General features: G+C 37.8%; 1 protein-coding gene across 1 annotated transcript; it reads right to left on the bottom strand.

Moving 5' to 3' along the window:
- Positions 1-14,627: 14,627 nt before the first annotated feature.
- On the bottom strand, positions 14,628-15,252 carry LOC116592501 (39S ribosomal protein L42, mitochondrial-like). Its single transcript, XM_032345686.1, has one exon. The coding sequence runs from the start codon at positions 15,123-15,125 to the stop codon at positions 14,697-14,699; it is 429 nt and encodes a 142-aa protein (XP_032201577.1). The 5' UTR covers positions 15,126-15,252; the 3' UTR covers positions 14,628-14,696.
- Between the last annotated feature and the right edge of the window lie 737 nt (positions 15,253-15,989).

The raw sequence follows: 15,989 nt of genomic DNA, 5'->3' as shown, positions 1-15,989 counted from the left end.
ATTTCTTTTCAAAGTAATTATTAGCGTTTTTCATTAGTGTATCTATTTTTCCTCTTAGATTATTATTCCTACTTCTTACTTTCCTATGACTCATACTTTGTTTTATTTCTAACTTACTTGATTTTTTATCCTGGGGGCAGGGGACAGTTTGTTTCTGCCTCTAGTTAGGTTTTACCTTCAGTAAAATCATTTTGAAATTGTTTTCTTTTTGGCAACATTTCAATAATTTAGTTATTTAAAAATACTCCATAATTAAAGAATACTCCATAATTCTGTTCTAGATTTTTCTACTTCCCATAAGTATTTTCAGTTTTCATCTCACATTCTCTCTGATTTGCTCTTCAGTGGGTCTAAAACAAAAAAAGAATTCCAAGTCTATATGTTAGCTTGCTGAGTAATCCCTATGAAAGAATAACATTTAAAAAAAAATGAGATTTTGTGTTTGTATAAAGTTGATATTTAGAATACCTTATTTATTTCATAACCCATTCAAAAAGGAAGACTCACAGATACAGTTCTGACTTAATGGAAGAAGGCAAAGTTTTTATGTACTAAGTGAGCTGTGAGGTTATAGTTAGTGACTTAATTATCTTAAGTTTGGTGAGCAAATTCAACCCCTTCTGACAAATTTTGCTTACAACTTGAAGTGAAAAGTTCTCATTAGCAGATCTCAAAAGTTTCAAGTCAACAGTTTTTGGACTTTTACTATTAAAATTAACTTGTGAATATTTTAGAATAACTCTTTGTCCTTGGTATGTAGACCAATATATATTAGGTTTACATTGGTTTAGATTAAGTGAAGATTTATTTTGCAGTTACCATATGTAAATATTCTCTAACCTTCTCCCATTACTACCCCTGCTTTGCATTTCCAAAAGCCCTTGTGTTAGCAACTCCTTTTTTTCATATTTTGTATTAAATACAAATAAAATTGTGACCTATGGTTTCATTTATAATTTTAACCAAAGCTAATTTTTCATTTTTATATTTCAGATAACTAAATTAATTTCTTTTAGTTATACATTTGAATTCATGTAAATTGACCTAGGTTTTTATTTTCAGAGCTGGGTGTGGGGTATATTTTTATTCATCAGTTTATGGAGATGAAGTATTAGTAAGAGGAACTTCTAAATTGTATTTTTCTTAGAAACGTTTTTCCATTAAAGTTTTTTTCCTTCACTATGTTCATCTTGATGTATTTATTCTTATTAATTAAAATATAATTTTGTCCTCATCTTTTCTCATTGAGTCCAAATCACAGGTTTCCTATATTGCCACTTTAATCCCATCATTTCAAATCTGAAATGCCAAAATGTCTAGCTACTTTGCAAGTATGATATTATTAAATGTCCTATGTAAATGTGTAACTGCTTGAAAAAATGCCCTTCAGAATATCTTTGGTAAATAGAAAATGATTCCAATTTAAATATCCTTTTGAAATCTATTCTGATTGTCATTGTTTTATTGACTTGGTGACTTGCGATGAGGTATCAACAAAAATATAAAAGAGAAGGCAAATAAGTGGCTAGGAATAACAGCTTATTCAAGAATATTCAAAACATCTATTTGACTCACAGATTTAAGAGTGTACATATAGTAACCCTATATTATAGAATATTTGGTATGTTACAGATACTAAATAAGTTTTTAGTAAGTGAATGAATGAAATTCAGACTTTTCAAAGGAGGTATAAACAAGTACAGTTTGGGTTAAAACGTTTGGTTCTTTGCTGAAAAGCAAATGGTATTATTCTTTGGACTAACAATATCCTCCACTTCAGGAACTTGGGAAATGAAAATTTACCCAACTGATTACACAGCATTTCAGAGGTGTGTTAATCAAACAACAAGGAAGGGAGTCTTCTATCTTTCCTCCAATTTTTTTCTTTATAAATTAGCAATCAATTTAATCCAGATTTACTATTTAAAAAAAAATCCAGAAAGAAAGCTTCTCATTCCCTCCACTTACTTTCATCCACCTAAATTTTGGTATGCATTTCTTAGGTGGGTTTTTTTGGAAAAAGATTCTCAGACGCAGATTTGTTTGCAAGATGTTTATCGAAGAATGTCTGTGGAATCAATATCCATGGGGGAGCAAAGGAAGTAAGAACAACAAGAGTGAGGGTTAAGCTGTGTGTGATGCAATTGTGACAATGGCTTCTGCCATTTTCAGGGTCGGGGCAGAGCTCTGGAACTAGTATGCCTGTCCAGAGTTGTTCAACTTTGCAGGGAGTGCTAGGCCTTTATACTCTTACATCTGGATTGGTCACTGGAGATGGAAGGTTCCCAGGAAAAGGGCTAAGTCTTGGACAAAATCGCCTTCTTGCGCTGACTTAGGAGAAGTCTGGCAGAACCTACCTCATCATGATCCATTCTGGCCCACTGATCCCTGATCTCCCGCCGTCAGGCTCTCTGTCTCTCCCAGTCACAGTAGCATTACTGACAGCTCTCTCTTCCGCTCTTTCTCTCTCTCTCTTTCTCAGTAGTGTATATATAACTCACTGCTACAGAAGGCATTGTTTCATCCAGAACCTGAGAAATCTATGCTGTGAGTTCACTTTGGGGACCTGGCATCAATGTCACATAATATCCTTTTCCATCACTGAGACCTTTAGTACTGAAGGGTCTGTGAGATCATATGGCCCAAGCTGAACACGCTGAAAGTTTCCTTCTTGATTTGGGTCTCACCCGAACTTTCATGCTACCTGAGAAGTGTGTCAGAGCAGTATTTCCAACTATGTAATCTGTTGCTTCTAGAATCCAAAGAGGAATATAAGGCACTACATTTCCTTCTCTATGCAGGGAGACATAAGATGCAATTACTTGTTTCTTGGTTTAGAAAGGATGTCATAGCTTATCCCAGACCACTTAACTCCTGTGTATTGCTTACATGGCATTTCTCTGAATTCTTATAGGGTTTAACTCCCATTCTCTATAAAGCATGTTATACCAAGACCTCTTATTTATATGCTACTTCTTGCTTTTCCAGTCTGATTAATGTGCTACTATCAGTATAGCAGCCAGTACAATGTTTTACCAAATGAGCAGGTCAGGTCTCTTTTGGCTGTATTATGTCAGAGAGTAAAAGTATTAATCTAGTTCTGGTTAAAACTATAAATATGTACACATAGCTACTTCTGATCTTTCCAATAGGGATAGAAAAATGATATGTTCCATCAGAACAATAATAATGTGTATACCAAGCACCAGAGGACATGATCATCTTATTTAGCAGAGAGGTCACATTTGGGCAACAGTTGCATTTGGGATTACTTTCTAATTGAGGTTGCTTATTCTACCATTCTCCAGGATGTGCCTTTGTTTGTTTGTTTGTTTGTTTGTTTTTGTTTCTGTAAGGTCCAGGGTGGCTAATTAAATGATGAGAACCAGCAGCCACATGCCCTTTATTTTTAAGAGGGGCACTGATCTCGGCTATTCCCCTTGTCCTCCATCCAGGGTTGATATACTTCTTTAAAAATTTATAATCTTGAGGGAAGGAAAGTTTCAGAGGCTGTTTCTGTATTACATAGATCTTATTCCACCGCCTAAGAAACCGATATGGGGGTTCTGCAGATTACCAAGTACGTCCATTATAATTACGCATTTAGGGACAGGAGAGGTGAGCAGGGGATGGTCTGTGGACCCACTGTTAGAAGAAACTTGGCCAAGACTCCATTTATTTTTTCATCCCCTTATCCTGTTTACTCTAACAGGGGAAACATGATGATGATTCAGTATCCACTCAAACCCTGAGTCCCACAGCCCTTAAAGAATTTTAGTATTTTCTTAGCTGAGTTATTGGATTAGGTCAGGTCCTTCTGGGGAGAAACTAAGGCACTTGTTAACCTACTACCAGTAGCCCCAAATGTGAACAAGCAGAAACTTCCCTTTGTTGCCTAGTACAGGAACTGGAGGGTGTGAGTGTTTTGCAGTATCAGTCTCCTATGTTCATATACAAAGGTATCCTATGTAAAAATGATTTTAGCTTTTTAGTAGTTGCTCATTGGTGAGAGTTCTACAATTTCCTTTTCTTTCTAGAAGTGTCCCTTTTTGTCTTGAATCAGAAGAGTAGGTCCAGCACTGATGAAGGTATGTGAGTGGGTAACCTTGTCTTTATCTGATCTTAAAAACTTTATCTTTTCACTGTTGAGTATGACGCTAGCTTGTTACAGATGGCCTTTATTATGTTAAGATACATTGCTTCTATAATTTGTCAAGAGTCTTTATCATGAAAGGATGTTGAGTTTTATCAAATGCATTTTCAGTTTCTATTAAGATGATCATATGGTTTTTATCCTTCATTCTGTTAATGTTGTCTCTCGCTTTTATTGATACTCTCATGTTGTACCATCCTTGCATCCCAGGGATAAATCCATCCTGATTATGATATATGGTTCTTTTAATGAGCTGTTGAATTCAGTTTGCTTGTATTTTGTTGAGGATACGAAAATCCTCAACAGGATTATTGGCCTGTGATTTTTTTCTCTTGTAGTATCCTCATCTAGCTTTAGTATTAGGGTAATGCTGGCCTTGTAAAATTAGTTTGAAATGCTCCCTCCTCTTCTGTCATTTGGAAGAGTTTGAGAAGGATTGGTAATAATAATTCTTCTTTAATGTTCAGTAGAATTCACTAGTGAAGACATCTTTTCTTTGTTCTTAGCTGCCCCCAGGTATTTTATTATGTTGGTTGTCTCAGTGCTGGGAGTGAGGTGAGGAGGTAGTAGGTCTTTGAGGGCAGTGCCCTGAAAGCCTGAGGCTATCTTTCCTCTGAGAGAGAAATTGCAGTCTGAGGGAATCTCTCTCAAGCCTGAGCTGGATGGCTTGAGGGAGGATCTGACATAGATAAAGTAAAACTATTTCTCTTAGCTACTTCAAAGCAAAATTCTTAACTTTATGATCCCCTGGGGTGTTGCAAATTCTTAACTGGATTCTGGAGGTTTCATAAAAGTATTTTGGCTCAAGTATTGTTGTTGTCCCAGTGTCCCTGTTGGGGAGCAAGGGCTGGAATTTCCTATTCTACCATCTTTCTGGCATCACTCAAATGTCTACATCAGCTCTTCTTAAATTAGGGGGTGCTAGGATGGGTCAGGAATTGCTGGACTCCTTGAAAGAGTTTATGAAATTTTAGGGAAAAAGAAAAATTCAGAGAAAAGAAAAATTTTTAGAGAAAAAGTGTAGTATCCGTTCTCATCAGGTTCTCAATGACTCTCTGGAAAGTGACGAGGCCAAATGGTGTTTACAGGCCAGTCGTTGTGTTGACTGGGAACTTGATTCAGTATCTTTGTGTTTAAAAGCTTTTTCAGATTTATTTATTATCGTTGTTTTATCTGGGAGACTGATCTCCATTTTAATCATCATTTCCATGGGATGGGGACAATCAGAGTTTTATTTTATTTTATTTTAAAGATTTTATTTATTTATTTATTTGACAGGCAGAAATCACAAGTAGGCAGAGAGGCAGGCAGAGAGAGAGGGAGGCAGGCTCCCTGCCGAGCAGAGAGCCCTATGTGGGGCTTGATCCCAGGAGCCTGGGATCATGACCTGAGCCGAAGGCAGGGGCTTTAACCCACGGAACCACCCAGGCGCCCCACAATCAGAGTTTAAAACAACGAAGTCTTCAAAGACATCTCACTTGTAAGTTGAAGCCACCCTGAGTTTAACGATTTTGGTGGCTGATAAACATTTTTATTCTTTAGCTTGGATTATAATTTCTACAACACTAGACCATGAATATTGACAAAGCACAGTACCATACAGAAGAGTACTTAATAGCAAATTACACTTTTAATAATTATGAAACAAATAGAACTTTCTTAAATTTTCAAACAATCATCCTGAAAACTAGGCAGGTTGTCTATAAGTAGAGGGCTTTTCCTCTGAATTCTAAAACATCGCTTTGCAACTATTCCATCCCTCCGTCCTAGCACTTCTCTGGCTACACCCTTACCCAAATAAGGAGAGATTGAAAGCTGTGTGATGTACTAGCAGCTGCCCAGTCTAAATCCAGAAGAGAAAGACAGACATTTATAGTGGCTCCTTGATATGAACTGATTCAGAGAAAGGGGGTAAAATTTGTGGCCTCCAAACTGGCTGATTGCTAGTATAAATTTCACTAATACAGTCACTTCACAACTTTACTGTAATTATTTCCACCAAAGAGAATGAAATGCATTATTTGTGGCCTTCGTTATATAAAATTTCATAGTGACATTAAAAAAAAAGCAAAACCCTAGAATATGAGGCAAATATTTCAAGTAGTAATCATTTGTTTGGGTTTATTTTTGGGTATCTTATCTTCTGGCACGGGAATATTGTTTTAATCTTCTGTAAATAATTTTTACCTTGGAATTTACATCTCTTGGACTAAATGAGGTATATTTTTTATTCTTAAAATAATGCAATAGTTGAGAAACTTGTTGTATCAGCAAAGTTGCAATTTATGTTCTTTCTCTCAAGAGTTGGATTACACCTTTGGTAATTTAGAATGCCAAATGGATAAAAAAGAAAGTGTTTTCAAATATTTCATTTGTATTAGTACTTTTTTGGAGAGGTAGAGCATATTATAATCTCAACTCTCCTCACAGGTTTTTAAAGGAAAACAATTAGCTCTGCCAAGGAAAGAAATGATGTTTAGACAACAGTTACTAAGCAGAGAGGAGTAGAGTGAATTTTCCTCCAAAGATGTCAGAGGACTTTGGTAGCCTCAGGTATCATCATACCCTGTCAACTTGCAAAATGTCTAATGGCCGGCAGAGATGAGTTTCCCTAGAGGATATCCTTGATGAATTGGAAACCTGATCATAAAAGGATGGAGATTCTTATTCAAAACCACAAAAGACAAAATTGGAAGAAATAGGTCTATTGTGAAATAGAGCCCTCCATGAAGTACCTCCTTATAACAGACTTAATTTCCATAGCTGAGTATTGCATTTCCATTGCTGGATTTTGAATATTATTTCCATAGCTGGGTATTGAATTTCCATAGCTGAGTATTGAATATTTTTAAAATGACAAAGAGATTTTGGGTATGGGATAGGTTGAAGAAAAACTTTTAGAATTAAAGAGAAACTGAACACTTTTGGAAACTTCCTTTCCAATTCTATGACTTGATGGTAAGTATAGAATGAATCTCCTTCTACCCACTTTTTCTTGATTTGTTCTGTGCCTTGAAACACAAAGAAGTCATTATATTATGATCTTTAACAGTATTTATTACTTGATTACAAGATTCATGCAATGTGGTGATTTGTTGTAAAGTTAATGGTTAATAATAAAGCTATTACTAATAAACCACGGAACTTTGGGAAGTATTTACTTTGAAATGTAAACTGGAAAAGTTACCCCTATGTATCCTTTTCACATACTAGTATTAGCTGGGCTTTGTCAGTGGGAAAGAAAGGACTTAGAGAAAGAAACAAAATTTTTAATAACCCTGGTATATTTATGAGAATGCTTTCTAGCCCACCTAAGGAAACTGATCAAAATGTTGAGAGCCACTGGTCTGATTGATAACCTTGTACACTTGTGCACTGTGCTGGGGCCAACACCCCAGTAGAGAGAGCTAGGATTTCACAAGAAAGGGTGACCCAGAGAGGGGCGCCTGGGTGGCTCAGTGGGTTAAGCCACTGCCTTCAGCTCAGGTCATGATCTCAGGGTCCTGGGATCGAGTCCCGCATCGGGCTCTCTGCTCAGCAGGGAGCCTGCTTCCCTTCCTCTCTCTCTGCCTGCCTCTATGCCTACTTGTGATTTCTGTCTGTCAAATAAATAAATAAAATCTTAAAAAAAAAAGAGTGACCCAGAGAGCCCAAGCTCCAATCCTGAATAATTTTGAAAGAAGACCTATTAACATTAAAAATCTTTTTCTTATCATACTCACAGTTCTGTGACTATTTTTCTACTTTTAAAATCTAAAATAAACATAGCTCTGTTGCCAATCTCTAAAATTCACTCTTCTTTGTAGTTCACATAATTGGATTAATGAGCTAGAGCATCATTTTGCTATGATGTGATAATTTCTGCTTTATTAGATTGTGCTTTCCAGAGGTCAGGTGCTATCTATGTCCAGTTAAATGTGTAGTAAGTCCACTTAGATGATGATGTTTCAGTGTTAGCCCTAATGGATCCCTTGCTGCATGTTGTTCACTTATTTGTCATTACAACTTGGTGGAACTTGATGTCTATAGGTTTCCCATCAGTTGTCTAGCTAGAGATTCTGCTGAATAACTCTAATATTGGCAATTCCTCTAATTCTTTGTGTGGCTCATTACACTGTCTAATTAACCTCTGCATTTAAAAAATGTGCAGAAAAAACCTGGATGGCATTTCTCTTATTTTTGACTGCTTCCTTATGTACAATTAAATTTCATTATCTCATTGCTTTTTACTCCTTATTTTTTGGGAACAGGTGCATCTTCCCTTATGCTATTTAAATTTCTCATTTTTTATAAACCTTTGTCTTCTTAGTTTCATGCATGTCTTTCTGTTGTGGGAGTATCTTCTATGTGTGTAAGCTTTACCATTCAAAAATGCTGGAACCTCTGTCATGATTTATTTTTGTTGCTGTAAAGCTGACAGTATATACTACTGTGTTTGTCTAGAAATGTTAGTATCTGCCTGCAGTTTCACTGTTTTGACCCTGGGTGACCAAAATGCATGGAGGAGTTGAAATTCTAAAACTTTCCCATTTTGATCATGTTGGATGACAGAAATCATTCTATATCAGACTAAAAGTGGGAGAAAACTTTATACAAGAATCTGGAGAGAGTTTGCTTGAAGAAATTTCAGAGCTTGAGCTCTCTGGAAATAATTACATCAGAACAATATGGATAATGAAAAGTACACTGGACTGGGTACTGGGAGACAAGAGTACTTGTTTATGTTCTTGAATAAAAAAAGAGAACCTAATTATAATTCTGGCTGCCCTCACTTTTTAACTGAATTACTTGAGCAAGTTATCTAACCTCCAAGCCTTAGTTTATAAATCATAAAGTGAGATAATATCTATCTTATGGAACTCTCATGAGAAGAAAGAGGTAAGTTAGTTTTCTTTCTTACTTTTGTTTGCCATTTTTGACAGAAAACTTGTAAACATCGCTCTCTGCTTAGCTTCAGTGAGAAATGGTCTTTATGGTGTAGTCAGTTGGCTCAGTGGATTTCACTCTCCTCCCAATTCTTAGCCACATTCTGTGAATAAACAAAACTATGGGTTATTAATCTCTATTTAGTCAGCAAATTACAGAGGGAAATGGGACTTTGAACTAAAGGTTAGGAGGACCCAGCCTCTTAAGGATAGCCCTGAAAATTGACTTTCATCTTGGTCCATACCTTGGGGATGAACCTTGCTCTGTGAAATCTTGGTTCCCTGCTAAAGTGAAAGTCCATCTGCTTCCACACCCTTGCATGGGGTAAGTAGGGAGAGGAAAGAGAGTAAAAAGGGAGTGAGACACCAAAACCAATTTAATGAAGCAAATAAACCTGACAGGAAGAATGAGAATTAGAAGAAATGGTAAATGCCCAGGATTGCTATCAGCATGGCAGAGCCAAGAGATGGACAGTCTGGAGCTGGTAGTATTGGCTGTAGAAGGTTATGTCACTCAAGACCAACTCTGGGTAACTGTTATGAGAATTTCTGAAAGAAGACAGCCAATTAATTCAATAAGGTAAAGTGGTTGAAGACCCTGAACTTCTCACCTCAAGCCAAAGAAAATTTTTACTTTTGTCGGAGGAAGGAAACGATTATTAGGGCAACACCCTCAATTCTGATGATCCCGCCCTCCAATCTATACTGCTGAGACTGGTATGTTCATTGTGTGGACTGCTAATTTCTCACATATCTGGGATGTGTCAATTTCTTCCCAGTTCTATCCTTGCGAGTTGTTCACAATAACTCTGTAGCTACTTACTTGCTGCCTACCTATTTCTAGAAATCATAAGATCTCAGACTATCGTAATATTAATAACTCCTTCTGTGAGTAACTAGTAAAATAGGGCTGCTGGTTATTGTTGTTTGCTACCTTATATCCCAGAACTAAAATGTCCAAAAGGCCACTATTCATAAAATTTACTGTTCAGCTCATTAATAAATGGGTACAGGAGCACCTGGGCGGCTCAGTGGGTTAAAGTCTCTGCTTTCGGCTCAGGTCATGGTCCCAGGGTCCTGGGATCGAGCCCCGCATTGAGCCCCGCATCGGGCTCTCCCTACCCACCCCCCATCGCTCAGCAGGGAGCCTGCTTCCTCCCCCAGCCCCGAGCCTGCCTCTCTGCCTACTTGTGATCTCTATCTGTCAAATAAACAAATAAAATATTTAAAATAAATAAATAAATAAATAAATAAATAAATAAATGGGTACAAACTGTGAAGTGCAACCAAGGCATTGTTTTATTTTTCTCCCAATGCCTTTATGTCTCAGGCTACCGTCTTTTGTGATTAACCTCTTGGTCCATAAAACTAGTATGTCTTGGACCTGTGAAGTAGTAGATTTGCCTCTTGACTATCACATGATCCCTCTACTTTGGACTGCTATTCTTGGTCACTTCAGCCAGCCTCCCACCTTTAGAATTTTCCAGGCAAGGAGCAGGCACTTCTTTATAATTTCACATTTGCCCCCACTACTGGGGAAACAAATGTTAGATTCTCCCAAGGGTTCTTTTTCTCTCTGGTCTCTGCTGCTCAGCAAGCGTCCAGGCAGGCAGAGAGACTAAGAATGCCCACCTCACCTCATACCCCCCTGCGGCTGACCTCGGTGTTCTCAAGGGAGGAGGACACCTACACCCTAGGGAGCTGGGAAAACACCAGTATCTGAGTTGTCAAAGGGAAGGGCTCTTACTGGGCTCAGCATGAAGCTAATGCTGGATCTCTTCTTTACCTAGTTTCTCTAGCAATGTGGGAAAAAAGGTTTATGTGATTGTAACTTAAATGAGTTGATTCTAACAACCTAGGGCTTCTGGAGTCTAGGGCTATTTTTCTTTGATCCTCGATTGAGTGTAGCATTGTGGAGAAGTGGAACTACCCGTACACCCTAGGAACCACTGTAGTTCAGCTGTTGGAGCAAATCAGACTTTAGTTACCATTCTAAAATGAGGCTTAGTGTTAAACTGTGCATGGAAACAGCTGAATGTTGGAAATAGAAACAAGTAGGTGGGGCTCTGGAGGTCAGCAGGACAAGACAGACTTTAAGGAGTACATTTGAGATCCTTGTTTCTGGTGATTGTGTGTGCGTGCGTGCGTGCGTGTGTGTGTGTGTGTGTGTGTGTGTGTAGCAATGAAGAAGGCATTGGTCAAGATTTCCAGAAGTCACTTGAGAATGTAATATCTAGATGAATGTAATTCATGTGAGCAGTGGGTTGGAAGCTTTAAGTCATCATTATTGGATATTAAAATAAATGTGATCATATGTTATTCCAAAATCTTATCAGTTGAATATATTGGTTACTCATCTAGCCATCCATGTCTGTAGCTTTACTAGGTGAAACACAGATGTACTAATGTGTGGGATAATTTATAAAATACAAAAATAAAATAAGTCAATTATAATACAATACAGTGAGTGTGAAAATGGAGAGAAGTATCAGGTGTTTGGGAGCCCATGAGAGAAACAGTTACCACAGGAGAAGGGAATGGCAGGTGATTTCCTAGGTGAGCGAATTCTGATGCTGAGCCTTCATGAGTGGGTTGGAATTAACTAGGTAAGATTATTTACAGATGTGGTGGTACCAATGGTTTCAATCAAGCCCGTGTGGGAAATCATTTATGAGAGGTATTTTTCCTCTCAACTCTTTGGAACATGTTAAGAAATCAGAAAGTAAACAATGTCTCTGAGTAGCCAAAAGAGATGATGTACACCAACGATGCAATCAGTCACTGCTGTGTAGAAGTTGCTCGTGATTTCTAGTGGAACAAGTCAGATTTTATAATAGTGTTGATAACTCTGAATTGTAAATTAAAGCCTTGGGATTAATTAATTCAATGGCTGCCTGGAGAGTAGATTAAGTCTTGGAAAATTTGTGCTTCCTAGGGAGAAAGAATTACGGAGACATGTTCCATTGTATTGGTGAAAGCTGTTGGACAGACTGTATCTGATAATGGGAGCAAGTCTGGAGACTTGATAATCTGGCCAGACTTCTAGTTCTTACTCAAGATAGGTGTCCTTTGTACTGGGAATACTCTACTTTCCTTGGGTCAGTCCACAAGACCCACAAGACGGGTGGATGAAGACACCGTGAGAAATGCTAGCCTTCTGGGGTCGTTACTGCACTCTATTGTAAAAATGAAAGAAAGTTCTTCCCTTCCCTGTATCAGGAGTTTGAATGTGTTACTGTAGCTCTAGCCTGGAGGGGTGGCGACTTTTTTTTTACCCCTTGAGTCTGGGCTGGCCTGATGAACTGCTTTGCCAAGGAGATGTAACAAACATGAGGCAAGCTAAGACTTGGAAGGCGCTTCCCCCATCACTACTCTCAGAAGCCTGTGACTCCCACCCTATGAAATAGCCAGGCCGGCCTACAGATGGTAAGAGACACGTGGCCTAGATACTCCCTGGCACTCCAGTTTACAGTCAGCCACTTGTCAGGTGAGTGAGGCACTGGAATGCCCACTGACCACAGACACAGGAGTGAGTCCCAGCGAACTGCCCAGCTGAGTCTCTCTCACCTCAGCCCAAACCGCAAAGCCACAGAAATGTGAACTAAATAAATATTTGCTCTTTTTTTAAAATTAAGATTTTGATTTGTTTATTTGTCAGAGGGAGAGAGAGAGTGGACGCACAAGCAGGGGGAGTGGCAAGAAGAGGGAGAAATAGACTCCCTACTGAGCAAGGAGCCCAATATAGGGCTTGATCCCAGGACCCTGGGATCATGAGTTGAGCTAAAGGCAGATGCTTAACTGACTGAGTCACCCAGGCATCCCAGTGAACATTTGTTCTTTAAGTCACTACATTGTGAAGCGGTTTATTTTATTTGCCTACTTCCTACATATAGGACAGTTTCCCCTCCTGGGTTCTTTCTCCCACCATGCCAGGGAGTAGTTCTCTTGCTGCATTTCTACAGTGTCTGTCTGCTTATCTGATCCTTGGTGTCCTGATTACTGAGCACAAAGTATTTCAAGAGTTATTTGTTGTGTTGGGTCCTACGCTAGGTGATGGGGATTCTGAAAGTTAATAACATGCACATGTTACCTTAGGTTATATGCAATAGATTTTGGGCTTCCTTCTGTTCACCTAATTAGATGAAAACGCTGAAAAGATGAGCATTATTGAAAAAGAAAAATAAGTGGTTAACACCAAACAAACAAAACAAGACACAAGCACTAGTGAGTGGTTTGTATGGGACACTCCTGTCCACTTGTGCACTAGGAATTAGAACTTTGTGTTTATTTGTCTTCATATCCTAGAGCCTGGCAGAGTACTGGAGAGAACTGGTGCTAATTTTTCTTCTCTTTCCCACCACTTCTTTCTATTCTTATTCATGAACCCAAGAGCTTCAGCTAAGGTGTTTCTGCATCTGGGTCCAAATGATTTTTTATTTCTCTCTAACACAGGAGGTGACATGTTTTAGTAATGGTGCTCGGGAGGGTAGAGAAAAATAAAAGCCCAGACCACAGCAAACCAAACTCGAAAACTGTCTTCGGATTTAGGTAGATTTGGTTTGAATCCCAGCTCTGCCATTTCATGATAGTGAAATTAAGTCTCAGTTTAAAAAGTATGTATAATGAGGGTTTGTCATCTGTTTTATGGGATGTTGTGAGGTCTTGAGATAAAGATTTGGGATCACATACTAAAGCCCTGGCAGAAAGGTTAAAGTGCCCCCAAGTGACATTTTAATAATCCCTCACAATATGAAGAGCTACACATAGTTACAAATAGTGGAGTTCAGCATTCCAAGCAATTACTGTTCACTACTTTCACAGGAGGAAAGGGGCAGTTTAAACAAATAGATAATAGGCATCGTCTCAAGATTTCTACTAAACTGGGGAGGTATTTGCTACTTGGTTTTGAAGAGAAAACCAAAGATTTGGTTTTAAAGTCTAGGAGGTGCTAGAAATAAGAATACCTTGATCTGAAAAATCATTAGGAATTATCTGCATACTGACAAGTAGTGCAAATGTTGTGAGAGAATTTCAGCATCAGAGGACTCTGGATAAGAAATTCTCTGTTGTATTTTGCAATTAATGTATACATTTTTCTCTTTACTTTTATCATATTTTTATAAGAAGATGTTGAATTAGGAAAACAAGGATGAAAATGTCAGACTTTTTAAAAAAGATCTTATTTATTTGACAGAGAGATACAAGTAGGCAGAGAGGCAAGTGGAAAGAGAGGAGGAAACAGGCTCCCCACTGAGCAGAGATCCCGACACAGGGCTTGATCATAACCTAGGTCAAAGGCAGAAGCTTAACCCACTGAGCCACTCAGGCACTCTGAAAATGTCAGACATTTTAGCAATAAAAATAGTTTTAACAAAATGATGACACTATAGATTTTCCTACAACCACACAGGGCTAATGAATTAGAAACTAGAAGGATTATGACGTAAGCTTTTTATTTTTTGTGGGGAGGGAAGGCCAATGTTCTTTTTTTTTTAATATATGAACACATTTTATTATTATTTTGCTATATAACATGTTAGTGAATATACTCAATGCATTTTCTGAAAAGGCAAATGAGACACAAGATAACATCTTTTCGATTCCTGAAAACCTCAGTATCATCTGTCTTTTGGAGGATCCAGTTTCCTACGACGTCTATGATACTGTCCACGAGGATACCAACGGTGCTTAGTAGTAAAGAACATTTTGCTAAGTTGTTCTATCATGGGTCCTTGCTCCAAGTGCTCATTTTTTCCTTCTAATCTGGTTTTCAGCACTTGGTCATGTGTTTCTTCATTATTATGCAGAGGATCTGGCCGAGGGATAGGTTGGGTATGTTCATATGGAATGTCCACAGAAGGGTGGTAGCACACTATTGTCCTGCCATCAGATGTCAAAGCAAGCTCTACTTTGCAATTATAGTCATCTGGTAGAGGAGAATATGTAGATTTATGATAAACACAGTATAAAGCTCTGTTTTGAATTGGAAATAAATGTTTCCAGAGAGTTCTATTTGATATCACCCATTTTACTGCTGCTAACACCATGGTGAATCAAAATCCTTATCGGGTGGTATGAAAGAAGATGATTTGAAGAGAAACCGATTTTAAAATCTTCTTCAAGGCATATATCTATTTTCATTCCTGACAGCCGCTCACCACGAGCCCGCCATTTTACCTCTGAAGGACAATGTTCTAAAGTGATTTTGTAAATGGCTAATTCCTCCCAACACAAAGCCCCAGTTTCCAATGCCATTCTTGCTTGGATTCTATCCTACTACTTAACATAGCAGACACGGAATTACTGTAAGATTTGCAATGAAACAGTGCCAGTTGTTTTAAAATGAAAACTTTGCTCCCTGGGGGAAATAAGTTACTAGGTAAGAAGAATGAAATAAAAATCTTTGATACATGACATGAATCTTTTGAAAGAGACCATTTGAGGGTCTGAAATGATTGTCATGTGCTAGACTGATTCAAATCTACTATAGTGCAATTAGCTAAGATAATAAACCCCACATGATTTAGCTTCTGCTTTGTTAGTCTAAGGTATTTTCTTGTAAATTCTTCTCTTTCTTAAGCTTACACTAAGTTAGATTTTTCAAGTTAAAATAGAATTACTCCAAAAATTCAGAGTGAATGGTGAATGGGAAGGAATTTAATCATAATGTTAGTATATATTTTATAATTTAAACATACAGAAACGTCTTGAAAGCAAACTTTCAAATGGTAAGTTCACAAGATCTAAATATTAAACTTACTAATGGGACCTCTCTTGAACATCAGCAAAGTAACAAAACATTATAAAATCTGGGACACGCTGACCTAAATTACTTGATGCCTTTTAGATATAAAATATGTTGGCATTTCAAAGCATGTTAAGATAACATATAAAACATATATTCCATATTT

This window comes from Mustela erminea, chromosome 6 (assembly GCF_009829155.1).
Source record: "Mustela erminea isolate mMusErm1 chromosome 6, mMusErm1.Pri, whole genome shotgun sequence".
NCBI classification, from domain to species: Eukaryota; Metazoa; Chordata; class Mammalia; order Carnivora; family Mustelidae; genus Mustela; species Mustela erminea.
The sequence above is the reverse complement of the archived record's forward strand: the minus strand, read 5'-3'. Positions and strand labels throughout refer to the sequence as shown.